At 44.2% G+C, this 26,823-nt stretch overlaps 1 protein-coding gene across 3 annotated transcripts in view; it reads left to right on the forward strand.

Annotated features, from left to right (window-relative positions):
• LOC115144102 (carbonic anhydrase-related protein 10) overlaps positions 1-26,823 on the forward strand; it is a 323,887-nt gene that overhangs the window by 117,958 nt on the left and 179,106 nt on the right. For all 3 annotated transcript variants that reach the window (XM_029684820.2, XM_029684822.2, XM_065002301.1), the window contains one exon: positions 12,241-12,383. In XM_029684820.2, coding sequence (XP_029540680.1) covers positions 12,241-12,383 — 143 coding nt within the window. The remainder of the gene's footprint in view (positions 1-12,240; positions 12,384-26,823) is intronic.

Consider the following 26,823-nt stretch of genomic DNA (forward strand, 5'->3'; position numbering starts at 1 on the left):
CGTGCGTATGTGCGCGTGGTTGTGTGTGTGTGTGTGTGCATGCGTATGTGCGCGTGGTTGTGTGTGTGTGCGTGTGTGCATGCATAGGTGCGCGTGGTTGTGTGCGTGTGTGCGTGCGTATGTGCGCGTGGTTGTGTGTGTGCGTGTGTGCGTGCGTGCGTATGTGCGCGTGGTTGTGTGTGTGCGTGCGTTGCTTGTGTGTGCGTGGTTGTGTGCGTGCGTGCGTGCGTATGTGCGCGTGGTTGTGTGTGTGCGTGCGTTGCTTATGTGCGCGTGGTTGTGTGCGTGCGTGCGTATGTGCGCGTGGTTGTGCGTGTGCGTGCGTATGTGCGCGTGATTGTGTGTGTGTGTGTGCGTGCGTGCGTATGTGCGCATGGTTGTGTGTGTGCGTGCGTGCGTATGTGCGCATGGTTGTGTGTGTGCGTGCGTGTGTATGTGCGCGTGGTTGTGTGTGTGCGTGTGTGTAAAAGTGATCCTCCAAAAAAAGTCTCTTGATTTCCTCTCCTTTAACTCCATGTCACTAACTCCACCCAATCACTGCCCACTGAAGTAGATAGAGGAGACAGACATTAGCTCTTATTAATATCTCTCCACTGAAGATTAGCCCTGAAAAAAACAGTACTGACCGCCATTGTGTGATACCATGTAAGTCCCTATTTCAGGACATGAAAAGAGAAGTCAGGGATTTCTATTACCGAACCTTATCAGACTCTTAGCTCTTAGCCAAGAGATTAGCATGGTTAATTTTTTCTTTCTGCTTGGAAATATTTTTGGGGGGGGAATCCAGCTTCCTGTTTTAGTCCAATGAAGAGAACTGGGAAAAATACAAACTTGAATTACAGAGCTAAAAGCTGCCTTTAGCCCAAATCTTTTTTCCAGGCTTTTTCCCAAAAGACCTGTATGTACGTACATTTGACTTAAAGACAATTTCAAGACCTGGGTCAGATCTGTGTCAGTGTATCTGTAGGTTATATTAAAGTTCTATAGAGGTGGAGCTCAGCCATAGACCAGCATGACCCTGGGTAATAAAGCCTACATGCTTGGACATGCTTGAACATGCTTTTGTAGACAGCAAGAGAGAAAGTGCATATTTACGGAGGATTCATCAGGCCACCAAGGGAGGAAAGCTGCTGTGAATTGGTGTGCTGCTATAGTGTGGGGCTGCAGTGACTGGAGCTTTGAGTGGATCTGCCGATGGTTCTGACAAGCGTGGCGCTGTAGGAAATGGAGCTGCCCATGGTTCTGACCAATGTACGACCAGCGTGGCGCTGTAGGAAATGGAGCTGCCCATGGTTCTGACCAGTGTACGACCAGTGTGGGGCTATAGGAAATGGAGCTGCCCATGGTTCTGAATAGCATGGCGCTGTACGAAATGGAGCTGTCCATGGTTCTGAAGAGTGTGGCGCTGTAGGGAGGGGTGCTTTCCATGGTGCTGAGCAGTAGTGCTGTGCAAGCCACAAACCCTGTGGTCCCAGGATCTCACTCCCTCATGTTTGTTATTGAGCCCCAGTGGCCCTTGTTGGCAACCGGCAAGTTAAATATGCAGACCCTGTGTGTGCATGTATGTGAGTGCATGTGTGTTTGTGTGTGTGTGAGAGAATGTATGTGAGAGTGCCTGCGCGCCTGTGTGTGTGTGCGCGCGCACGCGCACTTGCTTATGTCCCTGTGCATGTGCGTGTGTGTGTCTCTCTCTACACTAGCCGCCAGGTTGTATATCCAGGTCCATTAACAACGTGACAGGAGGGGTTAGCTTGATGGACATGTTTATTGTTCCTCTGACAAGCAAAGCTAATGAGCCCCACAGAGCAGTGCTATAGGCCGGCAGCATTACACTAGCATCAGAGGACGAGCACCAACATCACCTACTGTCACTGGCCATTTAGAGTAGGGCCACACACACACACGTGCACGTACACACACACGTACACACACACACACACACACACACACACACACACACACACACACACACACACACACACACACACACACACACACACACACAGCCCACCTCATGCTCTCCTTATTATGGAGGTGTTTAATACCTGAGGTATTTACCTTTGTCATGATGGCAGGCCAATGATTTACCGTCCCCTCCGCTTACCGTCAGCTAGTGGCGCCAGCGCTAGCTCCGTTAGCCATAATGATACAGCTGATACAAGCAGTCTATTGATGATCTGGACTAATGAGTGTGTGTGAAAGTAAAGGCACTGACTGGCTAATGGGTTAGCTGTCAGTGTACTGCCATCAGAGTACTGCTACTCATTCATGTCCTTCACTCCCCCTACATCCTCAGATGTTCCTTAAGAGTTCAATTTGTATTGAATATTGAATAAAGGTTGCCATAGCAAAATGCCTAGACGTGCTGTACAACATCAGATACATTTCAATTCATGTAGTGCTGCAAGAAGATCTCACAGTTTTACCGATTTGACTTCAGATTTGGACATTTAACTTCTTTGGGATAGGGGGTGGTATTTAGATTTTTTTTTTTACCATTTTTAATGTAACTGGGACCTTTTGGAGTGCCAACAGAAGGCATATATTGCATATATTGTATCGCTATTTCTGACTTTCGTGTCGCAACTCCCTGGTTGAAAATGAGTTGTTATGCATTTGTGTGCTGGGCGCTGTCCTTGCATAATCGCATGGTTTGCTTTTGCCTTAAAGCCTTTTTGAAATCTGACATGGCGCCTGGATTAACAACAAGTTAAGCTTTATTTTGATGTATTGCACTTGTGATTTCATGACAGTTTAATATTTATAGTAATTTAATTTGAATTTGGCACTCTGCAATTTCACCGGAAGTTGTTGAAATAGCGTCCCACTGATCCGCAAGAAGTTTTCTCCTAATGTCAAATTTTGTTGATCCAAACATAACATTTCTCAGTGTAGGTTTTTGATTAGGGTTAAAACATTCTTTCCGACCGGTTACGTTAAAAAGGGCCAACGTTGGCAAGGGGCATGGCATTGGGCGCAGTCAGCGTGGCTGAATTAAAATAAAATAGTAATTATTTATTTTTATAATTATTATTAATTTTTGCATTTTTAAGCCAATTTCCTGCAATTCTCTGATTTTTCCATGGAGCCGAGATACATTTTTGTAGCTTTATAGCTAATTTCCTGCAATTCTGCACATTTTGCCATGGAAGCTGAGAGAACATTTTGCATTAAAAAATATATATATTTTCCTGCAATTCTATGCAGTTTGCCATGTGTTCTTTGGCTCAAATTTAATAACAAAATAAATACTGTTAAATCATTGTTTTTGGACGGTTCAATTCCCCTGACTGTTTAGCTTTTATTTTGGTGATTGTTAGTTCTCAATGATTATACTATTACATCATATGTAGGCCCATTGTCTTTTCTACATACTTTACATTTGATTTTAGTCGTTTTAGTTTATACTGAAAGCTTTTTTCCATAAATTTGTGGACGTAGACAGTTTGGATAAACAAATCCCTGGAGGGTTAATGTTTGGGAAAGGGTTAAAAAATGTTGTAAAAATGTAGGTACTTACCAGAAAAGTATCTTTGACTGTGTTTTAACTCGCTGTTTTCTGAGTCACCAGGTGACTGCTCTGTTGACAGGATTTCAATATTGTATTCCTTCTGTGGCACCCGGTCAGGATTTGAACACGTCTCATTCTGTTCAGAACAGCAACGAACCCTCTCCGCAAAATGTCCTCCATCTTGTGAGCAGAATGGGGAGCAGAGAGAGGCAGTGTTTCAAGTGGAGAGCCAGAGGAATTTTGACATTCCCTTTAATGCTACTCCCAGACACTTATTACCATAACGGTTCTTGCATAATGGTTCTTTGCAGTTCAAAAAAGGGTTCTTTCTTCTTTTAGTTATAACTCAAATGTATTTAGAGGTGTGGTTTGCTCAAAGCCCTTTTTGTGAAACAATGAGTGAGTGTCATTCCAGTTTATCTAATATGTTGTGTTTTGTGATTACATGTTAAATGTGACTATGGACAGTGACAGTGTCTTGTGAAAGACTCAAGTACAGTATGGCCTTGTATCAATTGAGAACTGTTGCCAAAATCAGTGGTTCTCAATTCTATCCTTGACTCCTAGGTGTTCCAGAGTTAGAACACCTAGTTCAACATGTCAATTTAAACAATAATAACACCTATAGAATTTTAACAATATAATATGGCTAACCAGAATAAAAAACTCTGAATGGTTCTTCGAAAGGATGTACAAAGAACCTTAGACATGAACGAAGGTTCTTTATAGAACCATTCTCCATAAAAGGACTATAAATAACCATTCAAAACAATTCTTCAGAGGATAAAAAGGGTTGTAACCATAGCGTAAACACTTTTATGGTGCTATATAGAACCTTAGAAAACGGTTATTTATAGTACTAAACAGGTTCCATTTTGAACCATATGAGCATGATTCTTTATAGAACCTTCAAGAAAAGGTTCCATATAGCTCCAAAAAGGGATCCGCTATGCTGTTACGAACATGGAAGTGATTGCATGTCATGGCTGTAATGGGCTCAAAGGAATACATTGTCTTTCCGTTGCATCAATAAGAACAGTAAAGCTTAGTCTGGCTTTTAACTCATGTTCTCGACACTTACATCAACAGATAGAGAAGGATAACATTATTTTGATGGGTGTTAATTTTTTGTGGAATTGAAAAAGGTCATCATTTAATACAGTTGAAATGAGATGCACTGAAATGAAAGTAACTTCCAACAATGAACACTCGGATTATCGTGATATTATGTCTGATTCAACATACAATGTATAGTATGTACAGATAGGTGTAATCTATAGCCAAGCATGTTGATTTTTAATCCCAGGATATCCTGCTATTGACAAACTTGAATCATGCAACAGAAAATGACAACAACAGTAATTAATTAGGCAGTCCAGACAGCACCGGTGAGTGCAGGTAGGCCTAGACAGAGCAAGTTATTGGTGGTTGCAGCCCTGTTCCACCCCTTTATGTTAATTTATTCATATTTGCAAAAATACACCCACATATTTATGCAAATTAGACACCTATCATGTTCTTTATTTTTTAACACAAAACTATACCTGATACCATTAGAAAATGTATATATGCATTCTAAGAAAATAAAAGTGAAATTTGACACTAAATTGTTAACACAAATTCCCACCAAAATCCCTGAAATCCATTCATTATTTGTCCCTGCCAATAAAATGTTTTATCTGCTGTAATTCAGTAAATATCTGATGGATGTAAACAATTATACAAGTTTGGAGTATCTTCATCCATTATCCAACTGTTGCATTTAGTAGAATAAAAAATAAATACTTTTAACAATTTTGATGAACGTTGGCACTGTATAAATGATGTGTGTGTGGGCATAGTCTCTGTGTATGTCTTTACTTACAGCACCATCCTCTAATGCACTCTCCTCCAGGCAGTGCTTTACTGGTTTCTGTTGTCCATGGTAGAGGAGGGTCTAATTGTGTAGTGCCTCCTCTCTTCTCAGACCCCCGAGGCCCAGAGCTCTGCCCTGATCTCTACCCTCCTCATCCCCAAATAAAACCACCGGGACGGCCCAGAGTCAACGCATAACCCTGTTCCTTCCAGGGCAGCTGTCACCTTAATTAGTCTGCATACACAGCTGAGAAATTACACTAAGTGCATGTTATCTATTGGTGGATAGGTGGTGGTTTACAGGTGGGCTGATTGGTGATTAGCTGACTGAAGGAGGAAAGGAAGGAGGGAGAGGAGAGGAGGGAAGGAGGGAAAGTGAGAGGAAATGATTGTATGGAAGGCAATGAAGAACGGAAGGATTATATGCCTCGCTATATGATTATGTGAGTTAATTATTGAATCAACTGTCATGAAATCCTATTATTCTCTCCATACCAAAATCACACATAAAGGATCAAAGTAAAAGCACAGGGTGAGTCCTTATAGAGCTATTGAATAATGAATGATAAAGCTCCTAAAGCTAACTTCCGAAGATAAGTCCGCATTTACGTAGGTTATCCCTGGCCAAATCTTCATTCCGTCGTGTTCAGTCGTCTGAAAAAGGTGAAGTTATCGACAGGTCCTAGAGAACTGGCCAACACATCCCCTCTCCCTCCACACATCACAGCACCTACAGTATGTTCCATCCAGCGGCTAAAGGCCAGCACATAAATATCCCTGTCCTCTTTTACAGCTTGCCAATAAGAAATGAAAGTGAGGTTAATATGCGGCAACAGACGGCCTGATATATGGGAGGTAGGGACTATAGGAAGGCAGCGAAGCCAGTGAAGGGTCCTGTTGGGCTATTGACACGGCTGCTTGTGCCTATGTTCAAGGGTGTCGGGTGTCCCCTGCCCTGGTAGCCACTTGCATGGATCAATGGATTGATCACGTACACTCATTCCACACATGGATTTCCTGTCATTTCTCGGGAAGGATTTAGCATCTGGAGCGTGGTTGCCGCCCACTTCCTCCCCTTCTCTCCCTCTCCCTCTCTCATCCTCCCTCTCTGAGTCTCACAGGAAAGACATTACTGCCAATTCAATAGTACCTTAAACAAGAGATGACTCTCCAACTCTCTAATGTATTTTCATTGTGTCGTTTTCCCCTCTTCCCCCTCCTGGCAATTTTGCAGGCTGGAGTAATTTGGTTTTGACAGCAGGGCTGGGTTGTAGTGTGTGTCTGTGTGTGTAGTATATTGGACAGCAGGTGGTTTCTTTGACTGGTGAAAGATGGCTGGGCTGCAGAGTGTTTAGTGGAAATGCTCATATTTAATTCACATCATGCTAAACCGCTCTTACAGACAAACTACAGAAGTTTCACTAAACACTGTCCAGTCCGAGTCCAAAGGGTGTTCAGTGAGTTCAGCAGGTGCAGGAGAAGCCGTTTCAGTGAACCACTCTGGGGTTGTACATGGGCTTTAGCTCAGCCAACGCTGCCAATTCTGTCTTGTCAGCCAACATTGTCTTGATTCACACATATGTCCTGGGTTTGATACTTGAACGCTCTTACGGGTATAGTTGTGCCTAGGGCTGTGGCGGTCATGGAATTTTGAATGACAGTTATTGGTCAGCCTAATGACCGTTATAATCGTTTAAATTGCAAAAACAACAACAAAAAATGGAGGTAGGGGGGTGTTACCTAGGTAACCAAAGACTCGTTTGCACTTGTTTCAGCAATTAGCAACACCGTTTCATCATGTAAAGAGTCCATGTAACCGCAGAAACGGACTCAACCACACAAATGCCCGGCCGTACCTCTTCAGTCAGCTGTTTGTTCCACAAACAAAACAAACCCCGGTTATGACGGTTATTTTATTTTCATGAAGGTCTTCATCCATAATCGCCTGTTACACAACTATACTGTAATTGTGCCAGCCCTAGTTGTGCCACCATAAATAACATGTCAACCCTCCACCACTCTCCTCTTTCCAAGTTTCTGAACATGACAACATGACGCCAGTGACCAACAGCTGCTGTACTGTATGTTTGGAAACTTTCCAAGATACACATGGAAAGTGGATTATGCCTCAGAATGAAGTTCCTTTTCACCATGAGTCATCAAAAATGTCAAATTCAGCACCACCTTTTTTCCAAAGACACGAGGAGAATCGTAGCCATGATGTATTGCTGCTCTACCAGACTTGATACTGAGCAATGTGAGTGGTCCCTCGAAGGCAGTGGTTACCAACCAATCGATTGTGATGGACTTGTCGATCTCCCAAGGCATTCCTGGTTGATCCCCAAACATTTCTGTAAAAAACCCAACGCCAAAGCCTTTTTTTCATTTTGCTCTGTTTGTGGTAGGTGCACTTGATTCAGCAGCCCTTGTGCCCGGAAGCCAAGGTGTTCCCATTTTGAACTATTTCATGTGTCTGAGGGTAGAACTCCGCCTACACGGCAAGCCCAGACACCAAATCAAGTGCAGCTATAGGCCTACAGCTGGCCAATCAGATATCTCAGATCACTGTGTCTGCACAGTTTCCTCAAGCCGTTAACCTGTTGCTTCTACTCGGGACGCTTGCGTCCCAACTAGAGCTCTGGAAATGCAAATGTGCTACGCTAAATGCTAATAGTATTAGTTAAAACTCAAAAGTTCATTAAAATACACATGCAGGGTATCGAATTAAAGCTACACTCGTTATGAATCCAGGCAACAAGTCAGATTTTTAAAATGCTTTTCGGCGAAAGCATGAGAAGCTATTATCTGATAGCATGCAACACCCCAAAAGACCCACAGGGGACGTAAACAAAATAATTAGCATTTCGGCGTTACACAAACCGCACAATAAAATAGAAAACATTCATTACCTTTCACCATCTTCTTTGTTGGCACTCCTAGATGTCCCATAAACACTATTTGGGTCTTTATTTCGATTAAATCGGTCCATATAAAGCCTAGATATCGTTATATGTAGACTGTGTGATAAACGAAAAAAACATCGTTTCAAAACGTAACGTCATTTTTTAAAATTCAAAAAGTCGACGATAAACTTTCACAAAACACTTCGAAATACGTTTGTAATGCTAGAAACTCAACGAAAATATCCGGTCCTAGACCGGAGGAGATACGGTGTCCTGTATGTGTTTGACCAAGAAAAAACTCGAAGGGAAATGACAAGACTCTAGACACCGTGTGGAATCTGTAGGTACTGCAACCTCAGTCAATTAATTGTGGTTCACGTTTATCAATGGGTTCAAGTAGCGCATGGATATATTTTCCCATTTTCAGTGATCAGTTTTTCCTGTGCTTTTCGATGTAAATGCCGTTCTGGTAAAGCCACAGCAGTGATTTAACCAGTTTTTTAAACGTCTGAGTGTTTTCTATCCACACAGACTAAGCAAATGCATATACTATATTCCTGGCATGAGTAGCAGGGCGCTGAAATGTTGCGCGATTTTTAACAGAATGTTCAAAAAAGTAGAGGGTCGACTTAAGAGGTTAACTCGAACGCATAGCAAAGTTGATACTGAGATTTAAAGTCTTGAACAACCATGACTAGAGAGAGACTCAACCAATACAGCAAAGAGCTGCTGTTTTTATGTGTAAGTTCATGTTTAAATTGTTATTCATCACTGTCAACACTTTGTCAACACCTTTGTAACCCATAAAATGTGTGTTCTCCCTACTTCCACTCACGCTACAACCAGCACTGCAGCTGCAATGAATGAGTAGCAAAAGTGTTTCGATACGCTCGTGTTGTTATTATTAGAGCCTTGAGTCTTTTTTAATATCTGGGAAAATGTCACTTTCTCTAGTCATAGGAGTAATAACATGAATTGGTGTATGAGGCAGAAATAATGCAGTGCGACTTGAGTTTTGCCATCTGCTGGAAGACTGTGTTCTCTTTTCCTTAGAGGAGAGAAGGAAGGCAGCCTGCCCTCTGCTCCCTCCCCTCAGACGGATCATCAGATGTCGGCCATCAGTCCAGCAAAAATAGAAAAGAAGCACTATTATGCTCACTTAGCTGTGCCTCATAAGTAATACAACATAATTTTCTATTACCAGTGTGATCATATACCTAATAAAAAATATATAGAGTTGAAGTCGGAAGTTTACATACACTTAGGTTGGAGTCATTAAAACACATTTTTCAACCATTCCATACATTTCTTGTTAACAAACTGTGCATGACACAAGTAATTTTTCCAACAATTGTTTACAGACAGATTATTTCACTCCACTCCGATCTCGGCAAACCATTTCTGTATGGACCCTGCTTTGTGCACGTGGGCATTGTCATGCTGAAACAGGAAAAGGCCTTCCCCAAACTGTTGCCACAAAGTTGGAAGCACAGAATCGTCTAGAATATCATTGTATGCTGTAGCATTGAGATTTCCCTTCATTTCCCTAAGGGGCCTAGCCCGTGATTATGAAGAACAGCCCCAGACCATTATTCCTCCTCCACCAAACTTTACCGTTGGCACTATGCATTGAGGCAGGTACCGATGGCGGCAAGCTTTCCACCACTCCAGCTGATGTTTGGCATTGCGCATGGTGATCTTAGGCTGCTCGGCCATTGAAACCCATTTCATGAAGCTCCAGACGAACAGTTCTTGTGCCGACGTTGCTTCCGGAGTCAATTTGGAACTCAATACTCTGCAGTCCCCTTCTGTGAGCTTGTGTGAACTACCACTTCACGGCTGAGCCGTTGTTGCTCCTTGACATTTTCACTTCACAATAACAGGATTTACAATTGACCTTGGAAGTTCTAGCAGGGCAGAAACTTGACAAACTGACTTGTTGGATAGGTGGCATCCTATGACGGTGCCATGTTGAAAGTCACTGAGCTCTTCCATACGGGCCCATGTTTCCCTATGGAGATTGCATGGCTGTGTGCTCGATTATATACACCTGTCAGCAATGGGTGTGGCTGAATCCACTAAGTTGAAGTTTTGTGGTGTATATGGGAATTTCCAATAGTGGAATTCACAGAGTAAAAATAATATTTCTACTGCCTTGTGGAGTTCCTTATGTGATTCTAAATGGAATCCTGGCTGTGATTCTAAGCGGAAATGTGTTAATCCATGTGAAATGCTAGAAACGATGAAGACATCCTTCCCTCTGCACAGGATGAGAGTTCCTGCCGTCAGTGGCCAAGCCTTATATAAGACATCAGTGGGGAGAAAGAGAAAGAGATAGCGAGGGAGGGAGGGGGAGAGATGTAGAGAGAGGGACAGAGAGAGAGAGAGAGAGAGAGAGATTCATATAGAGATAGCACTTTCCCTGTAGTGTCATCCTCTCACTGTGTCCTGCCAGTCTTACGGCAGTGCATAGAAGTGCTATCTGATGATGCTAGAGTTTGCTAACTTTGTTCTGATTAAGCCTGGATGACGTAACTGCTCATATCCATTTGCTGCTTGGGGTTCTTCTGGGTGACCTACATACATCCTCAAAAAGTTCTACAGCTGCACCATTGAGAGCATCTTGGCTGGCTGCATCACTGCTTGCCTTGGTATGGCAACAGCATTGCCTTGGATCGCATGGCACTACAAAGGATGGTACAGACAGCCTAGTACATCACTGGGGCCGAACTCGCTGCCATCCAGGACCTCTATATCGGACGGTGTGAAAGGAAGGTCCGGACATTTTTGACAATGAGGACCTTTATCTACTTCCCCAAAGTCAGATGAACTCGTGGATACCGTTTTTATGTCTCTGCTTGCGGTTTGAAGGAAGGAGCTAACTAGCGCTGGCATAATTGCTGAATAGTATTAGCGCAATAACTGGAAGTTTATGAGTATCTGAAAGCATGCTAGCAACTTCCAGTCTTTGTGCCAATGCTAGTTAGCAACTACCTCTAACTTCCTTCATACTGGACACAGAGAAATGGTATCCACAAGTTCATTTAACTCTGGCGAAGTTGCCAAAATCCCCAAATAGCTTCTATCCCCAAGCCATAAGACTGCTAAATAGCTGCTAAATAGCCAACAAACTGGCTCCACAGACTATCTGAGTTGACCCTAGATTTTTTGCACGGACTCTATGCACACTCACAGGACTCTACATACAAGACGCACACACGCACACACACACACACACACACACACACACACACACACACACACACACACACACACACACACATTAATCATACACAATATGCTCCTGCTACTCTGTTTATCATACATCATGATAGCTAGTCACCTTACCCCTATACTGCACATATCTATCTATACCACTCCAGTATCCCTCCACATTGTAAATATGGTATTGGAACTGACCCTGTATATAGCTTCTTCCTTTCTCGTGTTCTTCTTATTTCTTATTTGAATTTCTCATGTTTTTGTTCGATCTTATGTTATTTTCTGTCCTATATAGATATTGATTTCTGCATTGGGTTTAGAGCTTGCAAGAAAGGCATTTCACTGTACTTGTGCACGTGACATTAAAACTTGAAACTTGATAGTTCAAACACGACTGTGTGTGTGTGTGTGTGTGTGTTTGTTTGTGTGTGTTCGTTTGTGTTTGTGTTTTTTGTGTGTGTCTTTGTGTGTGTGTGTACTAACTTATCGTGTCCATATTACATGTGTAATCTACGCTCTCCCATATGACCGATAATTTACTTCACATAGAGTAGCCCTAACAAAGGCACAACAAAACCCTCCTTAGCCGCTCTTATCTCTTTTGCAACACATGCTAACCGTTTTGTGTTGCACCTCTTTGTATTTCAATGTCATTGTTTAGTACACATGCTAACCGCTTCTGCCCTATTGCATCGCCATCGTTAGCAACACATGCTAACCGTTTTGTCTCTACTTCTTTGTGTGTTGCAGTGCCGTCATTCTGGGGGCTAGTGAACTCAGCTTGGAACCTGTGCTCCGTGGGGAAGAGGCAGTCTCCCGTCAACATTGAGACAAGCCACATGATCTTTGACCCCTTCCTCACGCCCATCCGGCTCAACACAGGAGGACGCAAGGTAAACAAACACTCAACAATGGTACTCTCAGAGTGTGTACCAAATTGCACCCTCTTCCTATATTCCTATACAGTGTACTACTTTTGACCAGGACCTGAGTCCGAAATGGCACCCTATTCCCTATATAGTGCACTGGTCAAACGTAGTGCTTTAGGGTGCTATTTCAGACCCAGCATTATTGTCTGGGGTGATGGATGTCGCTGCATTGTCGGTTCCTCACTGCTTTGTTTGGGAAGCCTCGAGTTTGTGGTACTATTGTGTGGTTCTATAATGCTGTTGTATGGTTTGTTAGGCAACTAGCCATGTACAGATCTCTGATCAATGTTGCTGGCTTAAACGCTTCACTTTTTTTATCCCGGTGAACAAAGTCGGTTGTTTGCCACAGTTTCATTTTTTACAGAGACAGATGGCATTGGATCAACTCTACATTGTCTGGATATTACCATAATACATATTGGTTCACACACGCAACACAAACACAGTAATATGTTACCGGAAAAGAGACCTATACAGGACAAAATATATATTTTATATGAAATCCGTTGTGAGGGAGAACCACAAAACGGCGTAAACACAAACACACATACACAGACACATGAATTAGCCACATAGATATATATTTTCTTAAATTTAATTTCACCAGGTCGGCCAGTTGAGAACAAGTTCTAATTTACAACTGCGACCTGGCCAAGATAAAGCAAAGCAGTGCGACAAAAACAACAACACATAGTTACACATAAACAAACGTACAGTCAATAACACAATACAGTGATCAGTAAGCTGCTCTGACAGCTGAAGCTTAAAGTTAGAGAGGGAGATATAAGACTCCAGTGTCAGTGATTTTTGCAATTCGTTCCAGTCATTGGCAGCAGAGGACTGGAAGGAAAGGCGGCCAAAGTAAGTGTTGGCTTTTGGGATGACCAGTGAAATATACCTGCTGGAGTGCGTACTACGGGTGGGTGTTGCTATGGTGTCCAGTGATCTGAGATGAGGCGGGGCTTTACCTAACAAAGACTTATAAATGACCTGGAGCCAGTGGGTTCGGCGATGAATATGTAGTGAGGGCTAGCCAAGAGAGCATACAGGTCGCAGTGGTGGGTAGTACATTATTTTTTAATTTAAATTTATGTTTTACCTTTATTTAACTAGGCAAGTCAGTTAAGAACAAATTCTTATTTTCAATGACGGCCTAGGAACAGTGGGTTAACTGCCTTTTCAGGGGCAGAACGACAGATTTGTACCTTGTGAGCTCAGGGGTTTGAACTTGCCATCTTCCGGTTACTAGTCCAACGCTCTAACCATGAGGCTACCCTGCCGCCCTGTACATGGGGCTTTGGTGACAAAACGGATGGCACTGTGATAGACTACATCCAGTTTGCTGAGTAGAGTGTTGGAAGCTATTTTGTAAATTACATCGCCGAAGTCAAGGATGGGTAGGATAGTCAGTTTTACGAGGGTATGTTTGGCAGCATGAGTGAAGGAGGCTTTGTTGCGAAATAGGAAGCCGATTCTAGATATCATTTTGGATTGGAGATGCTTGATGTGAGTCTGGAAGGAGAGTTTACAGTCTAAACAGACAACTACACTAGGTATTTGTAGTTGTCCACATATTCTAGGTCAGAACCGTCCAGAGTAGTGATGCTAGTCGGGCGAGGGTGCTGGCAGCAATCAGTTGAAGAGCATGCCACGGAAGGAGTGTTGTATGGCGTTGAAGCTTGTTTTGGAGGTTTGTTAGCACAGTGTCCAAAGAAGGGCCAGATGTATACAGAATTGTGTCGTCTGCGTAGAGGTGGATCAGAGAATCACCAGCAGCAAGAGCAACATCATTGATAAATACAGAGAAAAGAGTACACCCGAGAATTGAACCCTGTGGCACCCCCATAGAGACTGCCAGAGGTCCGGACAACAGGCCCCCCTGATTTGACACAGATCTCTGTCTGAGAAGTAGTTGGTAAACCAGGTGAGGCAGTCATTTGAGAAGCCAAGGCTATTGAGTCTGCCGATAAGAATGCGGTGATGACATAGTCGAAAGCCTTGGCCAGGTCGATGACGACGGCTGCACAGTACTGTCTTTTATCGATGGCGGTTATGATATCGTTTAGGACCTTGAACATGGCTGAGGTGCACCCATGACCAGCTCAGAAACCAGATTGCATAGTGGAGAAGGTACGGTGGGATTCTAAATTGTTGGTGATCTGTTTGTTAACTTGGCTTTCGAAGATTTTAGAAAGGCAGGGCAGGATGGATATAGGTCTATAACAGTTTAGGTCTAGAGTGTCTCCCCCTTTGAAGAGGGGGATGACCGCGGCAGCTTTCCAATCTTTGAGGATCTCAGACGATACGAAAGAAAGTTTGAATAGGCTAGTAATAGGGGTTGCAACAATTGTGGCGGATAGCCCAGCTGTGGTAGTGATTGTCTAGCCCAGCTGATTTGTAGGGACACAGATTTTGCAGCTCTTTCAGAACAACAGCTGTCTGGATTTGGGTGAAGGAGAAGCGGGGGGGCTTGGGCAAGTTGTTGCAGGTGGTGCTGAGATGTTGGCAGGGGTAGGGGTAGCCAGGTGGAAAGCATGGCCAGCCGTAGAAAAATGCTTATTGAAATTCTCGATTATCGTACATTTATCGGTGGTGACAGTGTTTCCTATCCCCAGTGCAGTGGGCAGCTTTTGTGCTGGTCCAGAGCAGTAGTCAAGTCTAGGGTGAACCAAGGGCATTATCTGTTCTTAGTTCTACATTTTTTGAATGGGGTATGCTTATTTAAGATGGTCAGGAAAGCACTTTTGAAGAGCAACCAGGCGTCCTCTACAGACGGGATGAGGTCAATATCCTTCCAGGATACCCGGGCCAGGTCGATTAGAAAGGCCTGCTCACTGAAGGGTTTTAGGGAGCATTTGATTTGACAGTGATGAGGGGTGGTCGTTTGACCGCGTACCCATTACGCACACAGGCATTGAGGCAGTGATCGCTGAGATCCTGGTTGAAGGCAGCAGAGGTGTATTTAGAGGGCAATTTGGTCAGGATGATAGGGTGCTCATGGTTGCGGATTTAGGGTTGTACCTGGTAGGTTCCTTGATAATTTGTGTGAGATTGAGGGCATCTAGCTTAAATTGTAGGATGACCGGGGTGTTAAGCATGTCCCAGTTTAGGTCAACTAATAGTATGAATTCTGAAGATAGATGGGGGGCGATCAACTCACATATGGTGTCTACGGCACAGCTGGGGGCTGAGGGGTGTCTATAGCAAGTGGCAACTGTGATAGACTTGTTTCTAGAGAGGTGGATCTTTCAAAGTAGAAGCTCAAATTATTTGGTCACAGACCTGGATAGTAATGACAGAACTCTGCAGGCTATCTCTGCAGTAGATTGCAACTCCGCCCTATTTGGCAGTTCTATCTTGTCGGAAAATGTTATAGTTAGGTATGGACATTTCTGGATTTTTGGTGGCCTTCCTAAGCTAGGATTCAGACACGGCTAGGCCATCCGGGTTGGCGGAGTGTGCTAAAGCAGTGAATAAAACAAACTTAGGGAGGAGGCTTCTAATGTTAACATTCATGAAACCAAGGCTTTTACGGTTACAGAAGTTAACAAATGAGAGCGCCTGGGGAATGGGAGTGATGCTGGGGGCTGCAGGGCCTGAGTTAACCTCTACATCACCAGAGGAACAGAGGAGGAGTAGGATAAGGGTACGGCTAAAGGCTATAAGAACTGGTCGTCTAGTGCGTTCGGAACAGAGAGTAAAAGGAGCAGATTTCTGGGTGCGGAAGAATAGATTCAAGGCATAATTTACAGACAAGAGTATGGTAGGATGTGAGTACAGTGGAGGTAAACCTAGGCATTGAGTGATGATGAGGTTTTGTCTCTAGAGGCACCATTTAAGCCAGGTGAAGTCACTGCATGAGTTGGGGGTGGAAAAAAGGTCTAGCTAAGGCATATTGAGCAGGGCTGGAGGCTCTACAGTGAAATAAGACAATAATCACTAACCAAAACAGCAATAGACAAGGCATATTGGCATTAGGGAGAGGCATGTGTAGCCGAGTGATCATAGGGACCAGTGTGTAGCTAGGCGAGCTGGAGACACGGCGATTCAGACAGCTAGCAGGCCGGGGCTAGCAGGCTAGCAGATGGTCCTCAGGGTGATGTTGTAATGGGAGAGCCTGTTGAAACTCCCGCGAACAGCTTTCGTCGGCAGACCAGTCGTGATGGATCTGCGGGGCTCCGTGTCAGCAGCAAAGGCTCCAGGCCAATTGGCAAAAGAGGTATTGAAGCCCAGGAATTGTCTGATGGATCTCTTCGGCTAGCCGGGAGATGGGCCTAGCTCTAGGCTAACTGGTCCTTGCTTTGGGACAGAGACGTTAGCCAGGAGCAGCCACTCGGATAGCAGCTAGCTAGCTGCGACGATCTGGTGTAAAGGTTCAGAGCTTGCGGTAGGAATCCAGGAGATGTGGTAGAGAAAAAGCAGTCCCATATGCTCTGGGTTGATATCGCGCTGTGCAGACTGGCAGGAATTGACCGGGCTGAGGCTGGCTGATGTCCTAGTTAACGGTGATGACTGCTAGCTGTGGCTAACTGACTACTAGCTAGTAGCTAGTAGATACCATAGCGTAACGACAACAGTAGCGCAGCGTTGTATCTAAATGCATTCCCTGCCATATGATAACAGCAATTGGGACGTGGGTGCAGATGGGCTGTGTGTTCATGGTTGCATGTTGAGATGATTACTATGATGAGGGTGTGTTTACATTCCAGGGGTTGGTACAGGGTTACCCCTGGGCCGTGGCAGGAGCTGCAGGGGCATGGGCTCCCATACAGATTAGCCCAATGGCATGAGAGAAATCCACAATTACTCTGTTTAACTGGAGAAAGATAAATAGTAGACAGTAGAGGAGGGAGAGAAAGAAAGAACGAGACATGGAGATAGATAAAAGAGGCCTGAGGGACAACTGTAATCAGATTCAGTGGCTAAACAATGCTATTTTATTATTTTTTTTACTAGGCAAGTCAGTTAAGAACACATTCTTATTTTCAATGATGGCCTAGGAACAGTGCCTGTTCAGGGGCAGAAGGACAGATTTGTACCTTGTCAGCTCGGGGATTTGAACTTGCAACCTTTCGGTTACTAGTCCAACGCTCTAACCACTAGGCTACCCTGCCGCCCCTATTTCCTCTGTCATTATTGTTGGGAATGTAACTCCCATGCATTTGAGTTTTAGATGTTTTGAAATGGCACCAGGAACTTCTATTAGGGAAAGGGGGATATCTAGTCAGTTGTACAACTGAAATGTGTCTTCCGCATTTAACCCAACCCCTCTGAATCAGAGAGGTGCAGAGGGCTGCCTTAATCCACATATTCAGCACCCAGGAAACAGTGAGTTAAATGCCTTTCTCAGGAGTAGAACGACAGATGATGACCTTGTCAGCTCAGGGATTCGATCCAGCAACCTTTCGGTTAACTGGCCCAAAGCCTCTACCCGTCAGGCTACCTGCCATACTACCCATCTGTGGGTTCGGTTCAGATAAAGGTGAGTTTTGTATTACATTTGAAGCAGCACACAGGGCAAAGATATAGTGATGTAGGATCTGGTAGTTACTGCTCTTGTCAAACGTGAGCCCTTTTGGCAGCTATGTGCATTTAGCTGATTCCTGTTGTCACAGAAGTTCCTTCCTCTATGAACAATTTTGTAGGTTTGCCCTAAACTCCAGTGGAACTTTTTCATTCATCAAAGTCAAAGAAAGTTTTCAGAGACACAGAGAAGTGAAAAGTAATTTAGGACTTTGTTGTCTCCGCCTGTTAATGTTCTCTGTTGTGTCTCCATCTCTCGAAGCATCAGAGCTGTCTGCAATGGAACAGTCTACTTCACATTGGCAATGCTGCTGAACACACACAACTCTCGCTCTTTCTTTTCTTAAGGAAAAGATTATCCCTCTGATTGCATGGTCAGTCATGAGGTGAGATGGAGAGACGTAGAGAGAGAAAGAGGAAAGAGAGAGAGAGAGAGAGAGAGAGACAGACAGACAGACAGACAGACAGACAGACAGACAGACAGACAGACAGACAGACAGACAGACAGACAGACAGACAGACAGACAGACAGACAGACAGAGAGGTTAGAGAGCGAGAATGCAAACAAGAAAGAGAGATAAAAAGGTGTGTCCAATAATGTCAAACCCAATCTCCCTTTCCCTTCTCTTATTTCTCCTCCCCAGTACCAAAGTGATTCAATTCATTTGAAACCTCTTCAAATAATTGTGGCTCATCTACACAGAGCAAATATTCAATTAATACTGACAATTTAAACAGTGTGATTCCTCCAGTCCGACGCACATGACCTTGATGCATGTCTCCCCTCCATTAATTATGCCTTCCATTCAGGGGTCCTCTCATTTCCTTTAACTATTCATTAGGTAGAGATACGGACAGAGCAGTGGAGGAGAGCGACCCATCAGGGAGTCAGAGATGAAGTTAAATCTTCTCTCCCTCCCTCTCTCTCCTCTTTCTGTCTTTATCTCTTTGTCTCTCTCTCTCTCACTGTCTCACTATCTTACCCTCCTTATAGTATCTGTCTTTAACTCTCTCTCTCTCTCTCTCTCTCCTGAATCAGTGAAGTGGAGGATTATATGTGGAGAAACCAAATGGTTAGTCCTCTTTTGACTTTGCTTTCGTTATATTTCCACCAAGACATCTGTGAATAATCTATTTGTGCGGTGAAATGGGCCCTGCTTCTCAGTTTTACATTAGGGACACATTTGCCTGTCTGTTCTCCAGGCTTTGAAGTCAAACGTGATCTTTTGTGAACGTGCGTTGTGTTACTTTAGTAATCAGTTTCTGGCAGGTGGCTGTGGCTTTTTTGAGAAGCTGCTTCGCTAACGTACAGATGAATTCAAAGTTATAAAGTAGCGATAATTCATGCAAGTTTAAAGTTAGATAACATTGAAACATGCACTACTCTGTACCCCGTTTACAGGCCCTGACCCTGGATAATCTAACCCTGACCTTAAAGAAAATAATGGCATTTAATGTATTTTTGACAGTGTTCATAGGTTCCCTATAGCCACCTGCAATTACAGTTGTTAATACTGTATTATGCACATAGGAGGCACTACCCCATCATGTCTGTGGGAGCCACAGACATGATGGGGTAGTGCAACACACACAGATGTTTATTGCAAAGGACCAATCGCATTACCATCACACAAACAGATTCAATTATGCAAATTGAAGATTGAAATTAATTAGACACAAGCTTGGGTTGGCTGAGCCCATGCGAAGCTGTCACCATATCTCAAAGTGAGAGCCAGCTGCTTTGTCTGGTTGTCTGTCTGGGTGTCTGTCTGGGCAGGAATATACTACCTGCCCTCCAGGGCACCTTCAGCACCCGATGTCACAGGAAGGCCAAACAGATCATCAAGGACAACAACCACCCGAGCCACTCCCTGTTCACCCCGTTACCATCCAGAAGGCGAGGCCAGTACAGGTGCATCTTGCATTTCTCATCTCATATGTACGTGTATACTGTTTTTACTACCATTTTTGCATCTTGCCTATGCCACTCGGTCATTGCTCATCCATATTATATTCTTATTCCTTTACTTAGATTTGTGTTTATTAGGGGTAGGTCTTGTGGAGAATTACTCCAGATATAACAGACTGACCCTAGCCCCACGACACATAAACTACTACCGCATAAATCCTGGAGGCTGAGACAGGAGTGGTCAGGAGACACTGTGGCCCCATCCGATGATACCCCCGGACAGGGCCAAACAGGAAGGATGTAACCCCACCCACTTTGCCAAAGCACAGCCCCCACACCACTAGAGGGATATCTTCAACCACCAACTTACCATCCTGAGACAAGGCCGAGTATAGCCCACAAAGATCTCTCCGCCACGGCACAACCCAAGGGGGGGCGCCAACCAAAACAGGAAGATCACATCAGTGACTCAACCCACTCAAGTGACGCACCCCTCCTAGGGACAGCATGAAAGAGCACCAGTAAGCCAGTGACTCAGCCCCTGTAATAGGGTTAGAGGCAGACAATCCCAGTGGAAAGAGGGGAACCGGCCAGGCAGAGACAGCAAGGGCGGTTCGTTGCTCCAGAGCCTTTCCGCTTACCTTCACACTCCTGGGCCAGACTACACTCAATCATATGACCCACTGAAGAGATGAGTCTTCAGTAAATACTTAAAGGTTGAGACCGAGTTTGCGTCTCTCACATGGGTAGGCAGACCATTCCATAAAAATGGAGCTCTATAGGAGAAAGCCCTGCCTCCAGCTGGTTGCTTAGAAATTCTAGGGAGAATTAGGAGGCCTGCGTCTTGTGACCATAGTGTACGTGTAGGTATGTACGGCAGGACCAAATCAGAGAGATAGGTAGGAGCAAGCCCATGTAATGCTTTGTAGGTTAGCAGTAAAACCTTGAAATCAGCCCTTGCCTTGACAGGAAGCCAGTGTAGGGAGGCTAGCACTGGAGTAATATGATAAAAATGTTTGGTTCTAGTCAGGATTCTAGCAGCCATATTTAGCACTGATCAGGCCTACCACTGTTGTGTCGTCAGCAAACGTAATGATGGTGTTGGAGTCGTGCTTGGCCACGCAGTCATGGGTGAACAGGGAACTAGGCACGCACCCTGAGGGGCCCCAGTGTTCAGAAACAGCCTGTTGTTGCCTCCCCTTACCAACTGGGGACGGCCTATCAGGAAATCCAGGATCTTGTTGCAGAGGGAGGTGTTTACTTCCAGGGTCCTTAGCTTAGTAATGAGCTTTGTAGTCAATGACCATCATTCTCACATAGGTGTTCCTTTTGTCCAGGTGAGAAACGACAGTGTGGACTGTGATTGAGATTGCGGTATGCGAATTAGAGTGGGTGTAGGGTTTTCGGGAGGATGGTGTTGATGTGAGTTATGGCCAGCCTTTCAAAGGACTTCATGGCTACCAATGTGTGTTACGGGGTGGTAGTCATTTAGGCAGGTTACCTTCGCTTTCTTGGGCCTATGGTGGTCTGCTTGAAACATATTACAGACTCGGTCAGGAAGAGGTTGAAAATGTCAGTGAAAACACTTGCCAGTCCCCGTGCTCTGAGTACACGTCCTGCTAATCTGTCTGGCCCTGCGGCCTTGTGATTGTTGAGCTGTTTAAACGTCTTGCTCACATCGGCTATGGAGAGCGTGATCACAGAGTCGTCCGGAACAGCTGGTGCTCTCTTGCATGCTTCAGTGTTGCTTGCCTCGAAGTGAGCATAAAAGGCATTTAGCTCATCTGGTAAGCTTGCGTCACTGGGTTTCCCTTTGTAGTCCGTAATAGTTTGCATGCCCAGCCACATCCGATGAGCTTCAGAGCTGGTGTAGTAGGATTCAATCTTAGTCCTGTATTGATGCTTTGAGTGTTTGATGGTTCGTCTGAGGACATAGCGGGATTTCTTATAAGCATCCGGATTAGTGTCCCGTTCCTCGAATGCAGTAGCTCTAGCCTTTAGCGCGGTGTGTATGTTGCCTGTAATCCATGGCTTCTGTTTGGGATATGTATGCACGATCACTGTTGGGTGACTGAGGTGGTATACTCTTAAATGCCATTGGATAAATCCCAGAACATATTCCAGTCTGTGCTAGCAAAACAGTCCTGTAGTGCAGCATCTGCGTCATCTGACCACTTCCACCTAAGGATAGGAAAATGAACAAGCTGGCATTTAACAAACTGTACAACGCTATAAACAAGAAAGAAAACCTACATCCAGAGGCTGCTTTTCTGGTTGCCGGCAATTTTAATTCTGACACGTGATGCCAAATTTGTATCAACGCGTCTCCAATGCCACTAGAGGCAATAAAGTCCTAGACTACTGTTATTCTACCCAGAAGGCCCTCCTTTGTGCTCCATTCGGCATGACTCCGTACTCCTGCTTCCTTTTTACAAGTAGAAACTCAAACCGGAAGGACCCGTGACTCACTCCATTGAGAAATGGTCACGAGAATCAGGGATTATGCTAGAGGACTGCTTTGCTAGCGCTGATTGGATTATGTTTAGAGACTAAGCCAATAACATTTACGAGTTAACCACCTCCATCACTGGCTTCATTAGAAAATGTATCGGCAACGTTATCCCCATGGTGAGGATTCGCCGCTTCCTCAATCAAAAGCCCTGGATTAACACCAAGGTTGGCGCTAAACTAAAAGACATGGTTACCACACACAGAGCTATCATAGACAACCCTGAGGCTACGGCTGAGGACAGCAATAATTACAAGATGTCCCGCTATGACCTCCGCAGTCATCAAACGAGCAAAAGGACAATACAGGAATAAGGTTGAATCATTCTACACAGGCTCCGACTCCCGCCGTATGTGGCAGGGTTTACAGTCCATTACGCTTTACAAAGGAAAACCCATTCGTGATCTACCACAGAACTCAATACATTTTATGCACGCTTTGACAACAACAACACCGTGCCGGGTGTGGGGGTCATCACCTACCCAGAGGATGGGGTGATCTCGCTTTCCGTGGCCCGACGTGAAAAAAGGTCTTTAATCAGGTCAACACCCACGAGCCCGCGGGGCCCAACGGTATTCCCGGGCCAGTTCTCAGATTATGTGCAGAGCATCTGGCAGGTATATTCACGGTAATTGTCTACCTCTCCTTGTCCCAGTCTGTAATCCCCACAGGTTTTAAGATGACCACCATCATTCCTGTACCCCAGGAAGTCACTGCCACACGAACTCAAATGCCACGATGACTACCGCCATGTAACACTCACTTCTGTAATCATGAAGTGCTTTGAGAGGCTGGTTATGGCACACAGTAAATCCACCATCCCAGACACCCTAGACCCACTCCAATTTGCATACTGCCCCAACAGATCCATATATTACACAATCTCAATTGCTCTCCATACTGCCCTCACCCACCTAGATGATAGGAATACCTATGTGAGAATGCTGTTCATTGACGACAGCTCAGCATTTAACACCATTGTCCCCTCCAAGCTCATCACCAAGCTTTGTGACTCTGGGTCTGAACACCTCCCTCTGCAACTGGATCCTGGACTCCCTGACGGGTCGACCCCAGGCGGCGAGGGTAGGCAACCTCACCTCTGCCACAACTTGCACAACTCCAACACCATCATTAAGTTTGACACGACGGTGCTTTGCCTGATCACCGAGGACGATGAGTCAGTCTACAGGAGGGACGGAGGGGGGGCGCAAATAAATCGTTAAGGACTCCAACCACCCAAGCCATAGATTATCCTCTCTGCACAGCAAGCAGTACCGGTGCATCAAGTCTGGCACACACAGGCTCTTGAACAGCTTTTATCCCCGAGCAATAAGGCTGATAAATAGCTAACAAAATAGCTACACGGACTATCTGAGTTCACCTTGTGTCCTTTTATTTAAATTTTTGTCTCTATGCACACTCACAGGGCCCTACACACTCACACACACACTCTCTCCATAATCTGCCCACTCATACATATCATGCACATAGATTTATACCGACTCTACATACACACACCCACTTACATACAACCTGCTGTTTATCTTATGAACTGACGCCTAGTCACCTTATCCCTATACATACGGTATATACCTCTATCACTCCAGTATCCCTGCATATTGTAGCTATGATATTGGAACTGACCCTGTATATAGTATGCTTACTTACTCATTGTGTTTTTCATGTTTTTTCTTATTTTGTCGTGTTTTTTAAAAGTATTACATTGTTATTGATTATTGCATTGTTGGATTTTGAGTTTGCAAGAAAGCCATTTCACTGACATTAAAACTTGAAACTTGACCAAATTTTCTGAACTTTCACTTGCTTGACACACTTACATGTCTTTGTTTGGTTGTAGTGCATGACAGTCTCCGGTTCCCTGTCTTCTTGTCATTTTTCTTGCCATTCTTTTGCACTGTTGTGGACTGCAACAGCTTTGCGGGTGCCTCCAGTCTCACTTTGTTCATGGTGCCGGCCAGACTTGTTTTCTTTTCAAGCAGCTTGTTTGCCAATGACAGTGAAGTGAAAACATTGTCAATGGTGATGTTTCTCCCCTTGCCAATTTAAGGTTCCGCAATCCTCATCACCACATTCTCAGACCCTCGTCTCACCTGCTGCCCGGATGTTTTCCCAGATATCGAAAGCCGTTCAGCATGAACAATTGCACACGCTCTCACTGTGTAGCCTACTCCAACTAGGCCAGAGTAGACTGATAAGACTGCTTGGATTCAGTGGACTGATATACAGTAGGACACATACCATTTTAAGATTATAACTAGAATGGATCAATATAGTAGAATGTCCCGCCCTGTTCTTCATTCACAATTACGGATTACATGATTATGCATCGTTCTATTCCCCTCGCTCATCATCTCACCCATTCTCCCCCTTTCTCCCCCATCATACAGTGGCTTTTCCTTTAAAAGTTGCAGCGTACTGCAGCACAGCTTGCGGGATGTCAGCCATTGTTGCCAGAATGACGCAATTTACCACAATCTGCCACCATCTACCACAAACGGTCAAAACTTTTAAAGGATGAACCATCTGTTTCTGTATAGTTTAGGTTCAGTTTCGTGGCAATTATCAGAGTGATTATCTGCTGGGCACTGCACTTTCAACTGTCGGAAGAAGGAGTGGAGCAGGTCCTACTGTTGGGAGAAGGTGTGGAGCAGGTATGACTCTTGGGAGAAGGAGGGGCAATGGGGGAAAACCATAAAAAAATGAAATGCCCTTCCAAAACTGGTTATAACTCCAGTTCAGTTTGTGATATTAAGATTCTAACACCTACAGTGTGTTGACTTAAATTATGGCAAGAGTAATAAAAAAATTATAATTCTTGAGCAGTAAAAATGACTGCTTTAGCGGTTCAAGTGTAAAGTGCATTACTGTAAACATTACACACCCACAGTCTGAGCATGCAGCCATGGAATGTCCAGCTGTGTTTGAATTTGAATTATAAATGCAGATTAGAGGAGTGTGAGTGGTGCTGACAGACGGGTCTTGGTGGTTTTGGTGGTGTTCAGGTGTGTGTGTGTGTGTGTGTGTGTGTGTGTGTGTGTGTGTGTGTGTGTGTGTACATGCGTGCGTGTGTGTGTGTGTGTGACTGTGTGTGTGTGTGTGTGTGTGTGTGTGTGTGTGTGTGTGTGTGTGTACGTGCGTGCGTGTGTGTGAGACTGTTTGCTCTATGTGTGTGTGTGTGTTCAGACAGTGCTTTGTGCTCTGCAGCGTGATTCACAGCAAAGTGGGTCATGGTGAGTGGAGACTCTGAGCAGCAGCTTTACTTCCTGCAGTTTCACGCCCCAGCCTCCTGATCAGAGGGAGGGATATGCGACTGCACTGTGTGGCCTGGCTCTGATTACAAGGCCCCCTCCATTATGTCTCAGACAACAAATCAAATGTATTTGCGCCGAATACAACAGCTGTAGAACTTATCGTGAAATGCCCTTAACCAACAATGCAGTTCAAGAAATAGAGTTAAGAAAATATTTACTAAATAAACTAAAGTAAAACAGAAAATAAAAAGTGATTATAGTTATTGTGGAAGGAAAGATAATGGCCATTTTAAAGAACCCAAATGTATTTAGAAGAATGGAGACATTTTTAGTTACAAATCCATTTTCACTGGCATTCATTAGAGGAATATTTAATAGAGGGAAAGTATTCTAAAACACATCATGCATATAAAGTGTTCCTCAGAAGACCATGTGCTCTGCAGTGCTGATATGCAATTTAGATGCTAAATTCCTCAAGTCCCTTTGAGTTTTGGTACATATATAATTATTTCAAAATGTCCTATGTGTTGCATTTGTTGATATCCAGGGAACATGACTTAGCAGACTCTTATTTTTATGTATGCAAGTAGATGGATGGGAGCTGGTGTCTACATCATTTTGATGTCCCGCATTGCTCACTTGTTCAGCTCACAAATATGAATATCCTTATTCACATAAAGCATTATTCACAAAGAGTAGGATATAATGTTGTTGTAGGACCAGTTTTGACTTGTAGATCATAATGAATAAGATTGACAAGGAGGAACTGATTCTAGAGCAGTCCTACTGAGAACGTTTTTAACACAGGTAACTCATATAAGCACCATCTGCACTCACCACAATCAAATCACATCAAACTTGATTTGTATAGCACCTTTCACAAATACAGTACATTTAACAACAACTGTGGCCTGATTCAACAATAAACAAAACTAACTAAACAAAACACTGCTATGTAATTGGCTGACTTCACTCAGTGGCCAATGAAGTGAATTGGAGAGTCCTGTCCTTGATGAATACTAATTACTTCCTCTAACAAGCTTACCACACTCCTTGGAACGACTACACGCCAGCCACTAATTACAGAGGAGCAGTCACTGGCAGCCACATACACACATACGCACTGACACACTCACATGCGTGAACACACACACACACACACACAGGGCGCGCGCACACACACACACACAC

This window comes from Oncorhynchus nerka, linkage group LG16 (genome assembly GCF_034236695.1).
Source record: "Oncorhynchus nerka isolate Pitt River linkage group LG16, Oner_Uvic_2.0, whole genome shotgun sequence".
Classification (NCBI taxonomy): domain Eukaryota; kingdom Metazoa; phylum Chordata; class Actinopteri; order Salmoniformes; family Salmonidae; genus Oncorhynchus; species Oncorhynchus nerka.